This window comes from Sceloporus undulatus, chromosome 2 (genome assembly GCF_019175285.1).
Source record: "Sceloporus undulatus isolate JIND9_A2432 ecotype Alabama chromosome 2, SceUnd_v1.1, whole genome shotgun sequence".
Lineage (NCBI taxonomy): Eukaryota > Metazoa > Chordata > Lepidosauria > Squamata > Phrynosomatidae > Sceloporus > Sceloporus undulatus.
Window position 1 is genome coordinate 107,774,523 of NC_056523.1, and position 18,831 is coordinate 107,793,353.

At 37.7% G+C, this 18,831-nt stretch overlaps 1 protein-coding gene across 2 annotated transcripts; it reads right to left on the reverse strand.

Moving 5' to 3' along the window:
- Nucleotides 1-758: 758 nt before the first annotated feature.
- On the reverse strand, nucleotides 759-18,575 carry SFXN1 (sideroflexin 1). Of its 2 annotated transcripts, none has more exons than XM_042450983.1 (7): nucleotides 18,135-18,575; nucleotides 16,817-16,902; nucleotides 15,747-15,874; nucleotides 14,009-14,058; nucleotides 4,564-4,613; nucleotides 4,085-4,132; nucleotides 759-3,220 (listed from the first exon to the last, which is right to left on the reverse strand). In XM_042450983.1, the coding sequence occupies exons 2-7, from the start codon at nucleotides 16,825-16,827 to the stop codon at nucleotides 3,124-3,126; spliced, it is 384 nt and encodes a 127-aa protein (XP_042306917.1). In that variant the 5' UTR covers nucleotides 16,828-16,902; nucleotides 18,135-18,575; the 3' UTR covers nucleotides 759-3,123. The 2 variants fall into 2 exon arrangements, with proteins under 2 accessions (XP_042306917.1, XP_042306918.1); XM_042450984.1 differs by having other exon boundaries at nucleotides 16,817-17,233.
- Between the last annotated feature and the right edge of the window lie 256 nt (nucleotides 18,576-18,831).

Genomic DNA, 18,831 nt, shown 5'->3' on the forward strand with positions numbered 1-18,831 from the left:
TAAATACCAAACGACAGTATTGATTTTAATTAACCTAGCCATTTATTTCTTTGTAAAATTAATTTATTGTCCACATTCATCAATTAAAAGACACACATATTTCTGTCTTTATAAATGGCCCACAATCCAAAATAAAGGATTTTTTCATAACTTATTCAGTTTGTTTAAAAGGAAAAACTTTCTAACCCTCAAATATGGGACAAGCCATATAATAAGGGACATGTGAAAATCTAATAAAAGGACAAGCTTTCTGGCCCTCAAATAATTGAACCTAAATCACATGAGTCATAATCCAAAAACAACTGAAGGACCCAATGTTCCTCACACTTATTCTAAGGCAAACATTGTGTGTGTGTGTGTGTGTGTAGGGGCTGTTTGGCCAGGTCTACTGGCCCTCATTATTGCCTTGTGAGATTTGAGAGTGAAACACAAAAACAGACCCAGTACTGTATTGCCTCCAGTGGTTGCACATAGCATGATATGATAAACAGTGCTTGGTAAGCTGTCTTTCAAGCAAACGTGTCTGCTCTAATGATCTTATCAATGAAGAGCTCATAAATTTCCAGTGGAACACAGGCCTGCCTGGAATACAGTTTGAAAGCCTTGCTAAGCAAACCTCACTATCAGCTAAAACAAATGTTGAACTCTAGCTTTAGATATTCTTTTCATTCCAGTTCCAAGTTGAGCATTGACTGCTATCCAAGCAAGCTGCTGCTCCATGGCACATTTTACTTCAGCACTACAATCCCATTTAAAAAAAAAAAAAAAAACTTCTATATTATCCTTAACACATTTGGACAGTAACTAAACTATAAGTTTGCTACCACACAGGTAGTACAAGGCTTATTGATTGTTTACATTATTTTAGACATGTACAGAGATGTTAAATGTTTATACTTAATACTGATGTTATTGAGTTCAAAGCTAGATGTAGTCATATCAGTGAAAGGGGGTGACCTTACATTTAAAATACTGCACCTTAAATAATAATTGTCAAGACTGCATGTGGATCAGACAAAATGAAATTACAGTGGAATGTTCACAGAGATAATATTCTAATTTTGGAGGCTAAATGCACCAGCATAATTCACTGGGCAGAGTTTTGGAAGCTGACTTCTAATTGCCAGTTGGGTTTATTTGGAGCAAGTCACTAGTCTGTTGTCTCATTTCACACATCTGTAAGATGGGAAATAATAGCACCCTCACGGGACAATTGTATACGTAAGGATGACAAAATATATTAAAAAGTGTTAAATCAATAAGCAATGGATTAAAAGTGCCATGATCAGATGCTTTGCCTGTGTTTCGTAAGAGAATGAAACCACTGATCAACAACTATCAGTATGTTTTTAAAATTATATACCATTTTATGTGTGTGTGTGTGTGTGTGTGTTTGTGTGGGATCTTGAAACAGGGTACTTACATAATAGCATGGAGCATGAATGCATTTCCATACAATTGGATTTAGCAATGAAATGCATAAATGGGAAATTACCTTGTTTAGTTCCACAAAAGTGTGGAATCTTTCAAATTCTCCAGAATTCTTAAGCAATAACCATTTTTTCTCCATATACATTGCTAGATGCAAAGTGATACCTATCAGTGATTCATTCAGTCTGCAACCTCTACCTTGAGAAACAGTGTACTGTATCTATCACACCTGTCCCAACTTTTCGAGCTGCACTCTATCACCTACTTTTTTTCTATTAGGATTTCTGTCATGAAGTTGCATACCTCTCTGCCATTTGGTTGGTCCTAATAAAATTATTGTCTGAATGGATTTTGGGGTTTTGCTTCAAGAATCTTGCAAGAACTTTATATAAAAATAAGACCAGAATAGAAAATGGATATATTCCTATTTCTAGCCAAGGCAGCTGAAACTCATTAATAAACAGGCAGGTTTGGCACTCATTAGAAAATATCTATAGGATCTTGTCCACTGCTATAGAACGTAAGCACCATGACAGAGAGCTAATTCAAAAGGTTGAACAAGGCAATATTTTCTTCCTTTTGCAGAATTAATATGGTGTGCCTAGCTTCACACATGCAGGGAAATTTTAACATGAGAACACACTAAAAAATACACAGTTCCTTATGAGCAGCATACATGAAGAGGTATTATAATGGTCCTGAGACAAGTACCCTGCTCAACACATAAATAATCCATAGGTGATCTATGATTACCAATTCCATAGTTGATCTATGATTGCCAATTCCATACAAATTTCAAGGGGTAGTTTTAGTTATAATAGTCAAGGGATAAACAAGTCATGGGAAGTCACTCCAGAGGTCATTTGAAAAAATGTCTTTCCATTGCTCCATAGCATTTAGATTTTCTCACAGAGATAAGGCAACCCATGAAGCCAGTTCTCAGTAGACACCACAGCATCACACTTGGACTGTCTCAGAAGATAATCCAATAGAGTAAAATCATATAAACTGTAGATACAAATATAATAGTAAATATGTAGTTGTCCTTTCTCTTCTCGTATAGGAAAAATTTAAAATAGACACCAAATGTCTATTTCATTACATTGTGTCTGTGACTTTATTTTTGGAAGAAATTTAGGACTAAATCCAATATTGATCCTACCTTTTACAGACCCTTTGAAACAAGTGGGCCTGTGAGTCATAACTTGTGGGGTGACGTTGATTGCAATGGGGAAACTTTGTGTGTATGCTTATGCTTCCTCAAATTACCTGTTGACTCCATGAATTTGATAGGGTTTTGTTAAGCAAGGAATACTCAAGAGGGATATTCCTTCCTCTGAAATATAGCCTACAGCACCTGTTATATGTTGGCAGTTTCCCATCCAAGTATTAACTAGGGTAGGACTAATGTTGGATTTAGTCCTCTAGCAACTTAAACATTAATGGAAACTATTTAGAATAATTGCAGCTGAAGAAATCTGGTGTGTACAAAGTAGACAATCTGGAAATGGAACTGACAACAATCTAAAATGATAATTATGAGAGTTCTCTTGTAAAATGAAATAATCACTGTCAAAAACTGTGAAATTGAATGAGTATGTCAGGACTGAGTTGTCTTCATCAAGGATGTCACAATCAAAAACAGATTTATCTAATTGCCATTGAGAGATATGTTGATGTTTTCCATGCTTTCTATAATCCTTTGTTGAAAAACACACACTTCAATTCAGGTTTGATCTCTTGGATCTTGGCTTGTAATTCAGGCTCCAGACGTGTTACAGACATAGAACTGAGCAAAAGAAAAACAAAAACAAAACAGTAAAAACCCATGATCAGGTTTCATATATATAAATAACAAAGGTTTATGGCCTATTATATACAAAAATGTTTAAGTCCATTAAACTGAATATCTCATGATTTGTGTAATGGAGATTGGATTATAAATTTTGCCATTCTCTTTAACATGGTTTGCTATTTTCTTGTACTCCAAATATTCTGTCCTATATTAGAAGCTATACATGGTTCATGGAAGAGGCATGTTCTGTGGACTAATGTTAGCTGGAGCGATAGGTTAATGTGTCAGTCAGATAAATGCACATTAAGCTTTACCACATGAATTAAAATTGAATTAAAAGAAGTCTGACCATTCCAGGAAATGAAGTTTTCCTTATTCATTCCAGCACATGGAAGTCATACTCTCCATAGTTTAGCACCTTGTCCAACTTACTGGAGAAGAAAGATATCCCTTATTTCAGTTAACTTCCTGTCTACCATCTATTTTAACAGGCTGACTACCACAGGTTTGGACTGCCAGTCAGTATCCAAAGAAAGGTTCATTCCCTTGCCTAACAGTTCTCTTGGGCAGAATCTCCACATTACAATAGCTAGAGACAGTGAACTCACATGAACGGGACTCATTTTCAGGCTGGATTTGAGCAGATACCTACTACAGATATATATACCTTATGGTTTTTATTCTTCCAAAGTATGAGGTGGTGACTTTGCCCTGAACTGGAAAGCAGGGTAGATCTTATCTCACATTTTGGCAATGTGCCTGAAATAATTTTAGCACTCACCTAATACAAGAAGTGTATTCTAAAAATCAAAGTACTACAAAAATGAAAGATACAGTAGAATAAGACCCACACAATACCTTTTTTGTGGAAATAGGGCACAGCATAATGGAGTTGCAAACACCAAACTGGGAAAGACAAACAGAAAGTTAGGTTATTTGTGAGCAACTGTTCTCAAAACTCAAGCTGAGCCACTTTAAATAGGTGTGGATAATTTTAGAAGCACTATTTGGATTTAATAATCACTGCAATACAGCATGTTTTATTAGAACACTGTTTCCCATTTGTTTGATGTATTAGTTCCTAACCAACACAAGGTCAAAAGTATATTTGAGACAACTTATTCCACAGGCTCAAGATTTGCTTTTGTTTGCTTTGTTTCTAGTTAGGTCATCTGGTGAAAGCTTATCACACCACTTTCACTTTGTTATTTGCTTTAGTCTTAGAGAGGTTTGGACTGCCTTACTATGATAAAGCTGAAGACTAAAAATGAACATCTGTTACAACACTGAAGACTGTTAGAGTAAAGAGAAACTTAGTTTTAGGAATTTTTACTCACCAGAAGCCAACTAAACCCACTTGAATGGGGGCACTCATCCATGGGAACCTCTGTGTTAAAAAGAAAAGTGACATGATAACAATAGTATATTCCCTCAAAAGATGTAACCCCTACTCAAGTACTAGAATACCATACTGTTGAAAGAACATATGGATGCTAAACAGTGAAGGTATGTTTACTGGGTACTACAAACATTCCTAAATGCAGAGTCTGCTGAAATAGCCTCTTAAGTTAACAAAGTCATTGTTTGTTGATTTGTCTATGTGTTCTTAATGGCAGAATGAATTTCTGGGCTCGTAATATCAGGCTTGTACTTTTCCATGACACAAAAGGTTTCCATGATAGCAATTATAACTTATCTTTCTGTAAAATTCCACTGAAAATACTACAATCACTAAGAAAAACAGCTGCCCGCTGTATTGCTATAGATGTGTGTTAAAAATGCAAGGTCAAAAAGTATAGGGCAATAAACAAACAATACTAGCAATGTTTGGACTTTCGATATCATGCAACTCCATTGTGCATTTATTAAAATAGTGGGGAAGTATAACCATGTTGCAAGGTGCATTTTTTAAAACAAAAGATGCAAGCTTTTAAAAATAGGGGGATTTGATTCAACTGCTATTTAGAGAGAAATTCAGGGAATACAGGATGACAGCATTCTGATTCAATTTGTCTTTAAATTCTACCTGCCACCCACACCATCAGAACCTGATTTTTAAATGTTGGCTCTGAACTTCTTTCCACTATTACTTGTTCTTCATGTCAGTGAAAAACAGCTATCTAACTTTAAATAGGTTCGCATCTTTTTTTCTTTTTTAAAAAAAATCCAGTGCAATTTATCACCTTTTACGAATGTTATTTGCCACCTATTTTCATCTCATCAAGTAATAAAGGAAATTTTTTAGGGAAAAACCTAATGTTTGAAAGATATTGTGATAAATCAAATTCAAAATAAATGCTAATGAAATCAGACATAGTGAGGTCCTTCTATACTGGATTTTCTTGGTCACTAAAAAAAAGCGTTCCTTTCAAAACATGACATATATACATTTTATACAGTTATCTGATATTGTATTAAAAGTAAAGCAGTTGTTAGTTAGAATTACAGGTTGTATGTGAAATTATGAAAGCACTCTGTAAACAGGTGAACTTGTTGGGAGCAAAATGAAGTAAAAAAGCATTCTATAAATACCTACAGTTCTTGAAAACAAAAGGGAGTATTAAACACATATAAGGGAATAATGTAAACAAGCCACATGAAACTATAGATTTTGTTCATCAAGAATCAGAAATGAGGCAAGGAGACAGGAGAAAATACAAACTTTTCTGTCCAGAAATCTCTGGAGAGGAATGACAGATATTTCCTCTCTTTCATCTAGAGTGGGCTAGAGGTCCAGAAATGGCTGAATAAGAAAACAGGCAACAATTTTAAAACAGTATCAATAGAACTCCCCTCCAGAACCATATTTCAATTGTGTTGATTTTCTACTTGTCAACTTTTTTCACCATCCAGCTCACACCCACACACAGAAATCAGAAATATGGTGTCCGGGATAATTATGACTTTAGTATCTACTGATATATCTTTGCACTTGGGGATCCTATCTTTATAGCTCCACTTCCACTTCCAAGTCTTAGTCTTCTTCTGACTTCTTGATTATATTATCTGTTTTTATTAATGTCAGAGCTTAGTTATAAAAAATCAACTATGTTGATGATTTCATTACCCACTTGTTTGTTGTTGTGTGCCTTCAAGTCATTTTTGTGGCGACCCTAAGGTGAACCTATCAATTGGTTTTCTTGGCAAGATCAGTTCAGAGGAGGTTTGACATTGTCTTTGTCTGAGGCTGAGAGAGTGTGACTTGCCTAAGGATTTACACAGCTGAACCAGAAATTGAATCCTGATCTCCACTATGCCATACTGGCTCCTGATGGTTTTGTTATGTACATCATCTGTAGTCATTACTCATTTTCTAATGTTTATCTGTAACCCTGCTTTTTCATTTTTTTCCTTAACTTTAATCAATAGTCATTCCAAGTATTTGCTGTTTTCTGCAAGTAATCTGCATATTTTAAATTGTATCTTAAATTGTTGGTGTTGATGAGACAAAATGACTCATTATGTTGCTAGTTAATTGCTGGCGGGATACAGACTGCACCTTTGGGGCGGCCTGCACCTGCCCCTTTCCCTGACAGATTGGGGTCTCAGCGGCCACAGCAGCAGCCCCAGAAACCCCGATCTGCCACTTTTCCAGGCCTCGGGGAAGTGGCAAAACTCTGCTTCCCTGTGGCCTGGAAAGGGGTGTCCTTGGGGCTTCATGCCCCAAGGACACCCCCACAGCAGTGGGGAAAGAGAAAGGGTCCGCTTGGCCCCTTTCTCTTTTGTATCGCTGGTGCAGCCATGTAAAGGCTGTGCCAGTGATACAAGCAGCGGAAGGAGCTCCGTTTCGGAGCTCCTTCCGGCACCACTGAAAGACCGCCACAAGCGCCCTGCAGCAGTGCATGTGTATCACACCCATGCCGCTCCGTTTGGAGGCAGTGCGGCTGTGACGTCGTAATGGCAGCACCCATGTAAACAGGGTGCTGCCATTACCACGCCACGGTTACGTGCTAGGGTTAGGGAGTGTCTGTAAAGGACGCCCCGAGACAACCCTAGAACGTATCCAGGCCGGTGCAATGTGCCGGTCTGGATACCGCCTTAATTACTTTTACTTTCTTTCACTAAAGATATCCACTTGAAATATCCATTTTTGGAAGAGACAGATGAGCTTGTGTCTTTTGGGATAAGACTAGCTTGTTGGGTGAGCTGGTTGGAGGCTTGCTTGGTTATTTTGGCTGTGTGCTATAGGGATGGATCTTCTGCTGACAGGAAAAAAATACTCTAAAATTTGTGGGTAAGTAATGTCAAAGTGCCTGTGAAAACAGTTTTGTCTCACTAATAATAACCAAAAAATAGCAAATAAATGCTACTTTTAATGAAAAATAGCAGCTTTTCCAGTTGTTATGCTACTTTCAAAAGAAAGATTGTTGATTCTTCATTACATACAAAAATAATCTTATTTCGTAGCTCTGCAAGGTACACACTGTCACTTTAGACATCATGAGAAGTTTGGTTATGTAACAATGCAGCACTTCCATCTCTCCAAAAGGACACTAAGCTGGTTTTTATTTACTTACTCTTCCAATGCAGCTTATGATCAACCAACAGCTCTATGATGCAGACAGTATATGTCCATTACTTGTTGAAAATGAAAATATGGATTTGCATTAGTGCAAATACAATTGAAGCTGCATGCCAACAACATAAAATTGGTTGTCATTTATTCTTTTATATTACATAGGTGTTTATTTCTGAATTTGTACTCCATCTTTTAATAAAGTATATAATAGAGAATATTTTTGAGTAGGGTAATTGTTTTTTTAAGTGTTCTGAACAGCCTTTTTGGTCTTTTAAAAAAAGATTGGGAAGGGCGCCATTAGCATAACTAAGCAATCCTATACACCAACTACACCTAGAGTTATGTTTGGAGAAATATTTGAGTACCAGATTCTATCCTTACAATACACATCTAATCAGAACTAAGTTACAATTGTGTTCAACAAGGCTTATTCTCTGGTATAGGGTTGCAGCTTAAATGGTTTAATTAGAAAGGTTACTCTATCAATGGCCTGCAGTTGAAGTAGAAGAGAAGCCCACCTTGCAGTCATGAAATGATGCTCAAATTCCAAGCTGCCACTATGTTCACTGAGAATAGATTGTCCAGCAGCTTCCATTAATGCATAAATATGGAAGATCCTAGAGATAAAATGTCTCTGAGATGTAGAGCTAAACAAGACAGGATGGACATCTCTCATATATTGCTTCTCCAGATTTCTCTGCTGGTTCCTTCTCAAGGCAACTGCCTGGCCACTGGTCACAGACAGAGTGCTGAAGGAGAGATACCTTTGGTCCCTTACTTATCATGCAGTTCCACCTTGGTCCTAATCGGAGCAGGCATGATATAATAATAATAATAATAATAATAACAACAACAACAACAACAACAACAACGGCTTTTCCCATTCTAAAGGATGCAATACATTTTGGTTGTAACTGCTTTCTTTTCACTATTAGAAGATTTATGCAGGACATTTCAGGAGATACAGAACTATTGACATTCATCAAAAATATCAGCAGGCCTAGAAGCAGCTAAGATGAGACAGATTTTATTTTCATACACAAGAAATAAAAGACTGATATGCTGCACCAAGTTTTCCAAGGAAAATGAGAATTAACACAGTGGTCGTAACTTTAAAATATGATAGAGCAGGACACTATGCTAGACTATAATACTATGCTTGTGAAAGAAAGTAATGGAAGTATACATGCATGATTTTTCATGCATTTGAAGTGCACTTGGAAATACAAGTTAGGAAAGACAAATTAATTAATTGTTAAAAAAAGATTTAGCTCATGGAAGAAACAAAGCAACTAAAACATAGTTATATATTAGGGTATAGGAATATAAGTGACAATTTTTCAGCACTGGTTACTAACAAAATATACTAATTGTATTATGAAGTGTACCCTATAAGAATGTCTTTTGGGCACAATGGGAAATGACAATGATAGAATCATAGAACAGAATCATAGAGTTGGAAGAGACCACAAGGACCATCCAGTCCAAACCCCTGCCATGCAAGAATGTACAACCCAAACACCCTAACAGATGGTCATCCAGTTTCTGTTTAAAAACCTCCAAAGAAGGAGAGACTAACACACTCTGAGGGAATGTGTTCCACTGTCAAACAGCTCTTACTCAGGAAGTTCTTCCTAATGATGAGGTGGAATCTCTTTTCCTTTAGCTTGAACCCATTGCTCTGTGTCCTATTCTCTGGAGCAGCAGAAAACATACTTGCTCCTTCCTCAATATGACACCCCTTTAGATATTTAAACAGCGGAATCATATCACCTCTTAACCATCTCTTCTCCAGGCTAAACATACCCAGCTCCCTAAGTCACTTTTCACAGGGCATGGTATCCTGACTCTTCACCATTTTGGTTGCCCTCCTCTGGACACACTCCAGCTTGTCAACATCCTTTTTGAATTGTAGTGCCCAGAACTGGATAGAGTATTCCAGGAGAGGCCTGACTAAGGAAAAATATAGTGGCACTATTATTTCTCTCGTTCCAGATACTATATTTCTATTCATCCAGCCTACAATTGCATTGGCTTTTTAGTTGCCACTTCAGACTGTTGTTTCTTAAACTTTATTTCTTAACACCAGGGATGGGCAGCTATGGAAGGCTAGGAGGGTGCACTGTTAGGCCAGTAGACCTCGAAGAGCCACATTTTGGGGGCCTTCCTTTTTTTTAACAACAGAAAGTGACTGGGAGTGGAAAAGGCTTCTTTGGTGTCTGAACTGGTTCAAGCTCCACCACCCAACATGGTGGAAATCATCATGGCCCCTAGAAGATATTTTGGGGCAAAGAAAAAAAACCAAACCACAAAATGTTTTTTGATCCTTGTGGGTGGGGCAGGGTAGGGGTCTGAAAACATTGTGAAAAATGCCTTTCACACGCCCCATGTGGCCATTTTAGAGCAAACAAAATTGTAAAATTTTTGACTCTTGAGGGGCCCTGGGGCCTGCATATGGCCTATGAACTGTACTTTGCCCATCCCTGCTTTTCACTAATCAGCATCACACCATTCAAATGAACTACTGTTTGTGGACACACATGTATACATTCCCAGGAGCCATCCAAAGAAGAATGCTCCAAACTGATGGATCAGTGGTAATTTTGATTCCTTTATTCCTATAGGACATTTTCACAGTACCTGAAAAATTTCACATAAACACTGTGGGAAACTGTTATGTGGTCTATTCTGTGTGCGTGAATTTTCATTTTGGGCCTATAGAGAAAGCAGCATGAACTTGCCCCAAGATTCACCTTTCATTACTATTTTTGAACTAGAAGTACCTTTGTGCTGTTCTTTGTTTAGATCTAAAGCTGAGGACAAAACTGGATGCTCCCTGCTGGTGCTGAAATAGGATGGCATTTTTCCACGCCCCAAAATGTTGTTTCAGTATATCAAACTGCATTACTAAAATGGTTGAAATATTTTCTTGAGCTGCCATCTCTCCCCCTTCCCCAATATGAGGTAGTCCAATGGTCTTCAATCACAGGTCCACAGATACTCTCAGACTCCAATATCCAGAATTCTTATCCAGCTTGGGAGTTGTAGACCCAAGGTTGGATACCACTGCTGTTGTCTGCTGCCAATGTGAGCTTTTTCTTGTCTTTTCTTTGCTTTTTTTTGGCTGCAAGTCACATTTGGGAACTTTCCACAGTTTCTATGACTCAGAAAAGATTTTGTGATTAAACTGATGAAGAGGGTATTAAAGAAGTACTACCAGAATTACCTTCCAGAGTAGTCTTAAATCCTGAAAAGGGGGACCATACTTCTCTGATAGGATTGAAAGAAAGGAAGACATGAAACACAGTCACTATCCCTTTTACAGCCTTTAAAATTATTGTACTTAGGTTAAAGAAGACAAGAACTGTGGTTATCTGGAATGGTGGAGAAAGGACTAAATGAAGCCTATGTGCATTAATAAAGGAGACTGCAGATGGTTTCAGAGTTTTGGCAAGTAATGAGCTTCAAGATGACATGCATAAGCTGCTTGTTAAAAAAAGTGCAGACCATTGCTCAATGGAGTTAGGGCTGATCAATAACAAATCTTATGATTAACTAACTGTAGAGCAATGATTCACCTGATCTCACAGTCCATGAGGCAGAGAGGGGGTGGGGAGGAGCAGGAAAACATAAAGAGAGTCATGACGGTGTCAAAGAACACTGAGCAGTCACTGAAGGGTTCTGTCAGATGTGCTGATCTGAAAAATTTATAACATCCTTCGGTTGATTATGCCACACAAAAATCAATGGAGACCTAGCTTGACATATAAAATTTTCCTTATATTATTTCTTGTAACAGCCTTCACTGAATTGACAAAAATGCTTACCCTGTAACTGTAAATACCAGATAAAGATAGTGTTTACTCCAGAATGCTGTAGTTGAAACACACCAGTGGTAATCTAGAAGCCAGTTTTGTCTTTCGTGATATCAATCTGGGCAAGGTCCACATAAAAAATATGATTTGATTGGATTTCCTCCAAATCAAAACTTACTGGCAATTCCCTCCCAGACTTTTTTAATCTCACAGGAAAAGCATTCATCAGCAAACTGTCACTCTTGGAAGCTTCCAGGTAAGGTAATACAACTTGGTTTGAACATCCCCTCCTTTGGTAGCAATGAGGTGTGTGGCTTTGAGCTTTAAGCTGTTGCTCACACCTGCTTCAAACAAATCCCTCCCTTTACGCAGTGGGAATAATGAGGACCTATGTTGTATAATTGGTATCTGATAAAAAAAAATGCCCATGCATTATTCCATGTATCATTTATCTGGTTCTTAAACAAAGCATTTCCAGATGTGATACTGGAAAAAAGAATTATGTTCTTGCTTCTTGTAAGAAGTTCCAGTGTAAATAAGAATACACTGGGTTTCTCTACTGGAATGCTTAGCACCATACTGATTATAATGAATAATCTTTTCTATATATTTTTGTTGTTCATTAGAAATTTTTAAAGCAGCTAATAATGTTTCAGTAGTTCCTTGTACTTCAGATGCTTCTTAAGGTTTTGGTTAACCTGACATAAGATGCTAATAAATCAGCAGTGACTGACCAAATTCCAGCTTGGTGAGTGAAATTGTAAAAAAATACTTTTAACAATTTTGTGCATGAAACAAAGTTTATGTACAGTGGGCTTTTGGTGTCTACTGAGGTTTTGTTCCAGGACCCCTCCCATGGATACCAAAATCTGTCGATGCTCAAGTCCCACTATAATACAATGGCGCAGTAAAATGGTGTGTCTCTCATAAAATAGTAAAACCAAGGAACTGATATATTTTTGGAATATTTTTGAGCCATGGATAGTTGACTCTGTGGCTAACGAATCTGTGCATATGGAGGGCCAACTATACACTGTACCATCAGAAAGCAAAGGTGTCACTATCTCAGCCAACCATGTGGACAATTTTGGATTTTGGAGTATGATGGAATTTCAGATAAAGGATACTCAACCTTTATGAACTGACTCAGACGTAAATTGTTCATGCAGTTAAAAATAATGACCAAGATCCACATCAACACATAGCCATTAATGCTGTACTTACACTGTAACTTGCCATCTAATTCCTCAAAACCACTTTAAAAAAACAGTAGCTCCCCAGAATGATGGAGATCTGTTCTGTTGGTGAGTGGGGCACTGCAAGATGGTAAGACATCCCCACCACCACCAATAGAGGCTGCAAGGAGCAGAAGCTGGGACCCTGCAGGGACCAGTTGTGATTCTTCATCAATGCCTTACTTGCAGGCAGGAGAGGGCTGGTCACATCGTTTGTCTGCCAGCATAACAGACTTCATCACTCTGGGTGGCTGACTGGCCTTGTAGGTGAGTTTCAGGGTGATTTGTAGTGATGGCAATAGTGCCACAATCACAAATGAAAATACTTAGCAGTTATGATTACCTAAGTCTAACTTACAACATCATAAGTGACTAACAGGATTCCAGCCCATATCTGTACAGCACCCTTTTGAATTTTTAGAGGGAACAGGATGAAAGATTCAAAATAATTGTTTTTATAAAACACACTGCAATTGTTACTTATTACCTAATTTTGTGGTGAAGGAGAATTGCCTTGATCCAGGCCAGATTATGATTTTACAGTATTGTAATCTTCAATCTTTGCTGAAAGTTGGTTAAGAATTACTATGGCCCATGAAACTGGGTAGTGTGGTATGGTGCTGATGGTCCTTCTGTTCGGAAGAGGAAGAGAAGTACTAGCTAGAAAAGCAAAATTAGAGCCAGTGCATAAGAGATGGGGCAAACAGCTCCCTATGACAACATCAAGCTACTTGGCTACAGTAGCTTATCCTATATTTCAAGCAACTTTGTCCATGCCACTACACCCTCCCTTTCTCTCCCTCACACACACCCTGCCTGGCAACAAAGAAGCTGACAGTGCTGGGCAGAAAATCATCTGACTGTGCTGGCAAAGTGTTACACACAAACTCGTTTTTCCAACCCAAAGCAGCTTCTGTGCTGCAATTCTGTATCTGGGTGGGTAGATCTTAAAATTATCACAAGCATTTTAATCAACATATAACCCATTATTACCATTCATGAAAATAGTGGAGTAGATCCAGTTTGCAAAAATCAAAGACTAAAGCTTTCACAATTTTTGAGTCCTGTTTCCAAACAAAATGTTCCTTAGAAAAGGGCAAGGAATAATTATAGATTTAATGATTTCATGCACACTTGAGGCTATTTCAAATAGTAAAATGGATGCATTAATTGTAATGAAGAAATGACTCTCTCTTCAAAAGCATAAATTTACCTTTAAAAATGCTTTCTTTTCCAAAGAATTCATTATGAATGGGGGAATGGCTAGAGAGAGAGAAAGAGAGAGAGAGAATAAAAACACATGCTTTAAAACCTTGTTATAATTTGTTATATTGCCTTAGAATGTGTAGATACCAGAAAAGAGTGGGAGAGGGCTTGGGATACCCTTATATAAAAAAGTATTATAAAATTACATATACATAGTTTATAACCACACCTCAGTCAGCTTGGTAAATGCACTATTATTTCTAGTGCATTTACTAAACTGATTGAGGTGTGGTTAATAATAATAATAATAATAATAATAATAATAATAATAATAATAATAATAATAATAATAATAATCCACTGCCACCATCATCATTTAGTTACATATCACCATCAGACATGATGCTTCATAAATATACAGGTGAGGGAGGATAATTCAGAAATGGTGAGAAATGCCCACATGAAATACAGATGACATGATTACCCTCATGAAGTGAGAATAGAGAATAGAGAAACATAAATAATTGAAGTCTTTATGTACAACCAACAAACCTTTTCTGGCAGTGGACTGGGCAACACTGGATATTGAATCCTGCCTTCCTAGAGACTATTATACGAGCCCCCAGTCTGCTCCAGAGTACTAGGGAAATCCTCCAGAGCACACCTGGGGCCCTTTCACACAGCACTATAATTCCACTATAAGCCCTGTGGTTGCATCCTATGGAATCATGGGGTTTATAGTTTGGTCTGAGGCACCAGAGCTCCCTGGATGAGGGTCCCAAAGTCCCCTTCTCAAACTGCAAATGTCAGGATTCAATAGGATGTTGCCATGGCAGATACAGTGGAATTACCATGCTGAAACTGCACTACTGTGCTAAAAATGTGTAGTGTCAAAGGGCCACTGGAATGTATGGGGGGGGGGTTACTGGGAGGGAGGAGAAGGGATATTATTATATTTTGTGGTAGTCTCATTGCAAAATGATACAGCCACCCTTCCAAAAAAAATTCAAAGAGAATTTTTAAAGTATATTGGACTATGAGCTAGAACTTTAGCTACAAGGATATAGACAGTGTGCATGTTGTGACTGTGTGCCTTCAAGTTGTTTCTGATTTATGACAACACTAACTCAAACCTGTTATGGAAATTTCTTGGCAAAATTTGTTTGGAGAGAAGTTTGCCTTTGCCTTCCTATGAGGCTGAGAGATGTTTATCACACTATGCTCTTAAAGAGGTACTATTCCAGTGTGACTCCTCTAGCAGCCTCCTGTTGCATGCTGGGATTGGCAGTTTTAAGGAGCTGAACTTCTCTGCCTGAGAATTCTAAATACCCCTCCTTAAAACTGCCAATCCCAGCATGCAACAGGAGGCAGCTAGAGGAGTCACACTGGAATAGTACCTCTTTAAGAGCTCGTCTGATAAACACCTATGACTTGTCCAAGGTCATTCAGTTGGTTTCTATGGCTGAGCAGGGATTCAAACCCTGGTCTCCAGAGTCATAGTCCAGTGTTCAAATTGCAATACCACACTGGCTCTCACATTGTGTGTACATTGGATTAATAAATGAGAGCTATAAAGTTTCTCCACATCTTCTTGGATGGGTGAAACCAATAAAGAACCCATAGGCAAGGCAGCAATCAGTTATCTGGCAGTCTGCTTGAGAAAAATACAAAACTACAAGCAAAGTCCTTAGAAGACCATGATTTCATCATTACTCCTAAACACATTAGGCTTAAGTTGAACTAACCCATGCCTGGAGCAGCCATTAGGATCCTTGAGATAACCACCTGCACTATGGCCTGTTGAGCAGCTTTGGATGATTCGCCCAATCTGTTTCCATTTTCGTCTGTAATGGGAATACCATACTTTAGTTCCCTGTTGAATTTAAAAGAAAAACAAAAAGAAAACAAACAAAAGCTGAGCAATTACCATTTTTTATTTTTAAGGATAATTTTTAACTATATTTTTTTGATTTTAAAATCACACTTAGCAATTCCATCTTATATCCCTTTCTCTAATCATTGCAATTCTTTAATTTTTCACAGTCCTTGCTCTTCTTTCAATAAGTCATTATATATTATCAACTCCTCTCACTGCCTTAAGGAGTATAATGTACTGTATCCATATTCAAACTTTTCATTTTCATCTTATCTAAAATTATAGCCATACATATTTTGCTAATAAATTCTGAACAATGATTATAGTTAAATATTACTTTGTATTATTTACACAGTCTTATCCTTTGGGAGGCTGATGCAAGTCTGGATTAACTATTTATGCCATATTTTTCTCCCTTGTGGGTTTTAAAAAAAAGAGATCAGAAGAGATGGATGGTGCAAGGTTTGCCTGTCAAGATAATGGAGATCCTTTGTTCCATTCACTTGCATGGGATGTGGTAGTGGAGAGCCTTATAAAATACAACTGGAAGTTAGGGAAAGAAGTCCTATCAGCCACTATTGTTTAGCAGTGTCCCCATGTATTTCACACCTGGTTTATTTCCTTCCCCAATGGGAGGAGGAATGCCACAAAAATACCATGGAGAAAAATGCCATGGAAAGGGGTTGGCTTCTCCTCCATTCCCAGATTTTGTTCCTTCAGAGGCCTGATCCCATGCAAACTAATGGGGCTAAATGAGTGACTGCATTAGCTTGCTGGAGTTGGGGTGGGAATCTGCAAGGAAAATTTGGCTGCACTTCAGCTTTCAACCAAGCTTTCAGAAAATTCCAGAGCACTTTGACAACACTTCTACTAAGGCTACAGATAGTATCCATTCCCTGAGAGCTCTAAAAGATGTTACAAGCTATTCCTTTATCTTACCTTTGCCTCATTAATGGGATATTAATGCAGTTAGCAGCAGCAACAGCAGCAAAAGGAACAAAACGTCCTATAAGAGGTGAGACATGCTGTGAAAAAGGAGAGGACCGTTACTCGAAGAAGGTAAGAGTTTGTATATTTCTTTCCCCCTCGATTCTTATCTCAAACTTTAATGTGTTACCACTGAGCAATAGCAGCTCTTCTTTTAAGACAAGCTGATTGGAAGAACATACTGTACAACAAAACATCAGAGAATATATGTCACTGGAGCAAGTGTGTCTTGATAGCATTGATAAAAACCAGAGGTAGAGAACTTGCGGCCATCCAGATGCTGTTGGGACTTCCAATTCTCTTCTTGCTCAGCTAGTCTGGCCAGTAGTGAGTAACACCAACATCTGGAAGGCCATGGGTTCCTTGGTGCTGGTAGATAAATTTTTAAAAGTAATTTTTAAAATATAGTTTCTCTGCTACAATTTATACTATGCAAAACAATAACAACAATAACAACCAAACAACAAAACTATAGGAATCCTCTGCTATCCTAGCCCAGTATGTAGGTTGTTTTTACAAAATGTGATTCCATTTAAAGAGCTATGTGATCCCTTTAAAAAGGAGCACATTTATTTAAAAAATAGCTCCCTCATCTCAGAAAGCCTGTAGAAGCATGGCTGTTGCAAGAAAGATAACTGATTATCTTCTGGTTTGTTATAGGCCAATATAATTCCTTTGATGCAAGCTTTTGCAAACCAAACCACATGTCATCAGCTACATGAACAGCGACAATATACATGTATCAAGCACTTTGTGGGAAAGGCATTAAGGAACATCACTTGAGATGTAACAGTCAGTAATATTGACATCACTAGTTCAGAGAGATAATTTTTCTAGAGAATGACCTGTCTGTACTGATGTAATAAGCAGCACATTATTAGGTACTCCATCCCAAACAACAACAAAATACTCTTCACCCCAAACCCAGTACATAGTGAGCAAGTGAAAAAGGATGAAAAAAGCTAGCTGCCTAATTCCTTCCTTCCAATATCTACTGTTGTGTGTACAGATGTACACAGGGTAGCTTTCTGTATGGAAGTATAAATGAGTCACTACTGAAACAAAGCAAAGATTAAATCACAAGGTATAATAAGCATATTGACAGGTAGGTTTTTGGTTATGTACGGTCATAAGAGTCAAATTAGTTTATAAGTGTCACAAGACCTTTCCTTAATCTGTTGATGCCTATACAAATCATTAACTAAAAAGTTTATACAACAATCTAAACCCTTTCTGTCTCAAAACAAAGAAGAAGAAAGAATGGAAATACCTTTGTTAGTGCATTTAGTCCTAGAGCAGTTGCAACAGCACCTGTGGTGGCAGAAACATAGGCTGTTCCCAGCTGGCTAAAACAAAAATAAGAATGTGCACAATAATTGTGAGAGCTACATCTCACACATGTTCACATCTTTAAACAGTAATTCTGTAATCATCATCCTGTTTACAATCCTGAGTTTTCTTTCCTTTGGCTTCAGAAACAGATTTATGGTAGACATTTGAAGTTGGATAAAGCTTCCTTTTTTAAAGATGATTCAGTGGAAATATTCTGCTTAGTGAGAGCTGTCATCACACGGCTCAGTGTCAAAGCACGTGGTGCAAATGCACATGGTCCCAGGCTCAGTCCTTGTTATCTCCAGTTTTATTACTTCATGGTTGGAGAACCACTGCCAGTGGGGGGGCTAGATGGACCAATGATCTGTTGGTAGAAAGTGGCATATGACGTCTTAAATGTTCCCCTTATTTAGAAGTAAGGCAGAGTGTAGAGCCCCCACCTACTGTTGCCAGCATTCTCTGTAAAATGTTGGTTTGCCTTGTTTCTTCAGTCTTTTAGTACTATTTGTTCTTCTATTTGTCCTTGTAATAGATTTTTAAAAACTTTTTTTTACTCTGTTTTAATTTGTTGTAAGCCACCTTAGATATTATACTGGGCAAAAGGCTAGATACAAATTAAATATACACACATACAT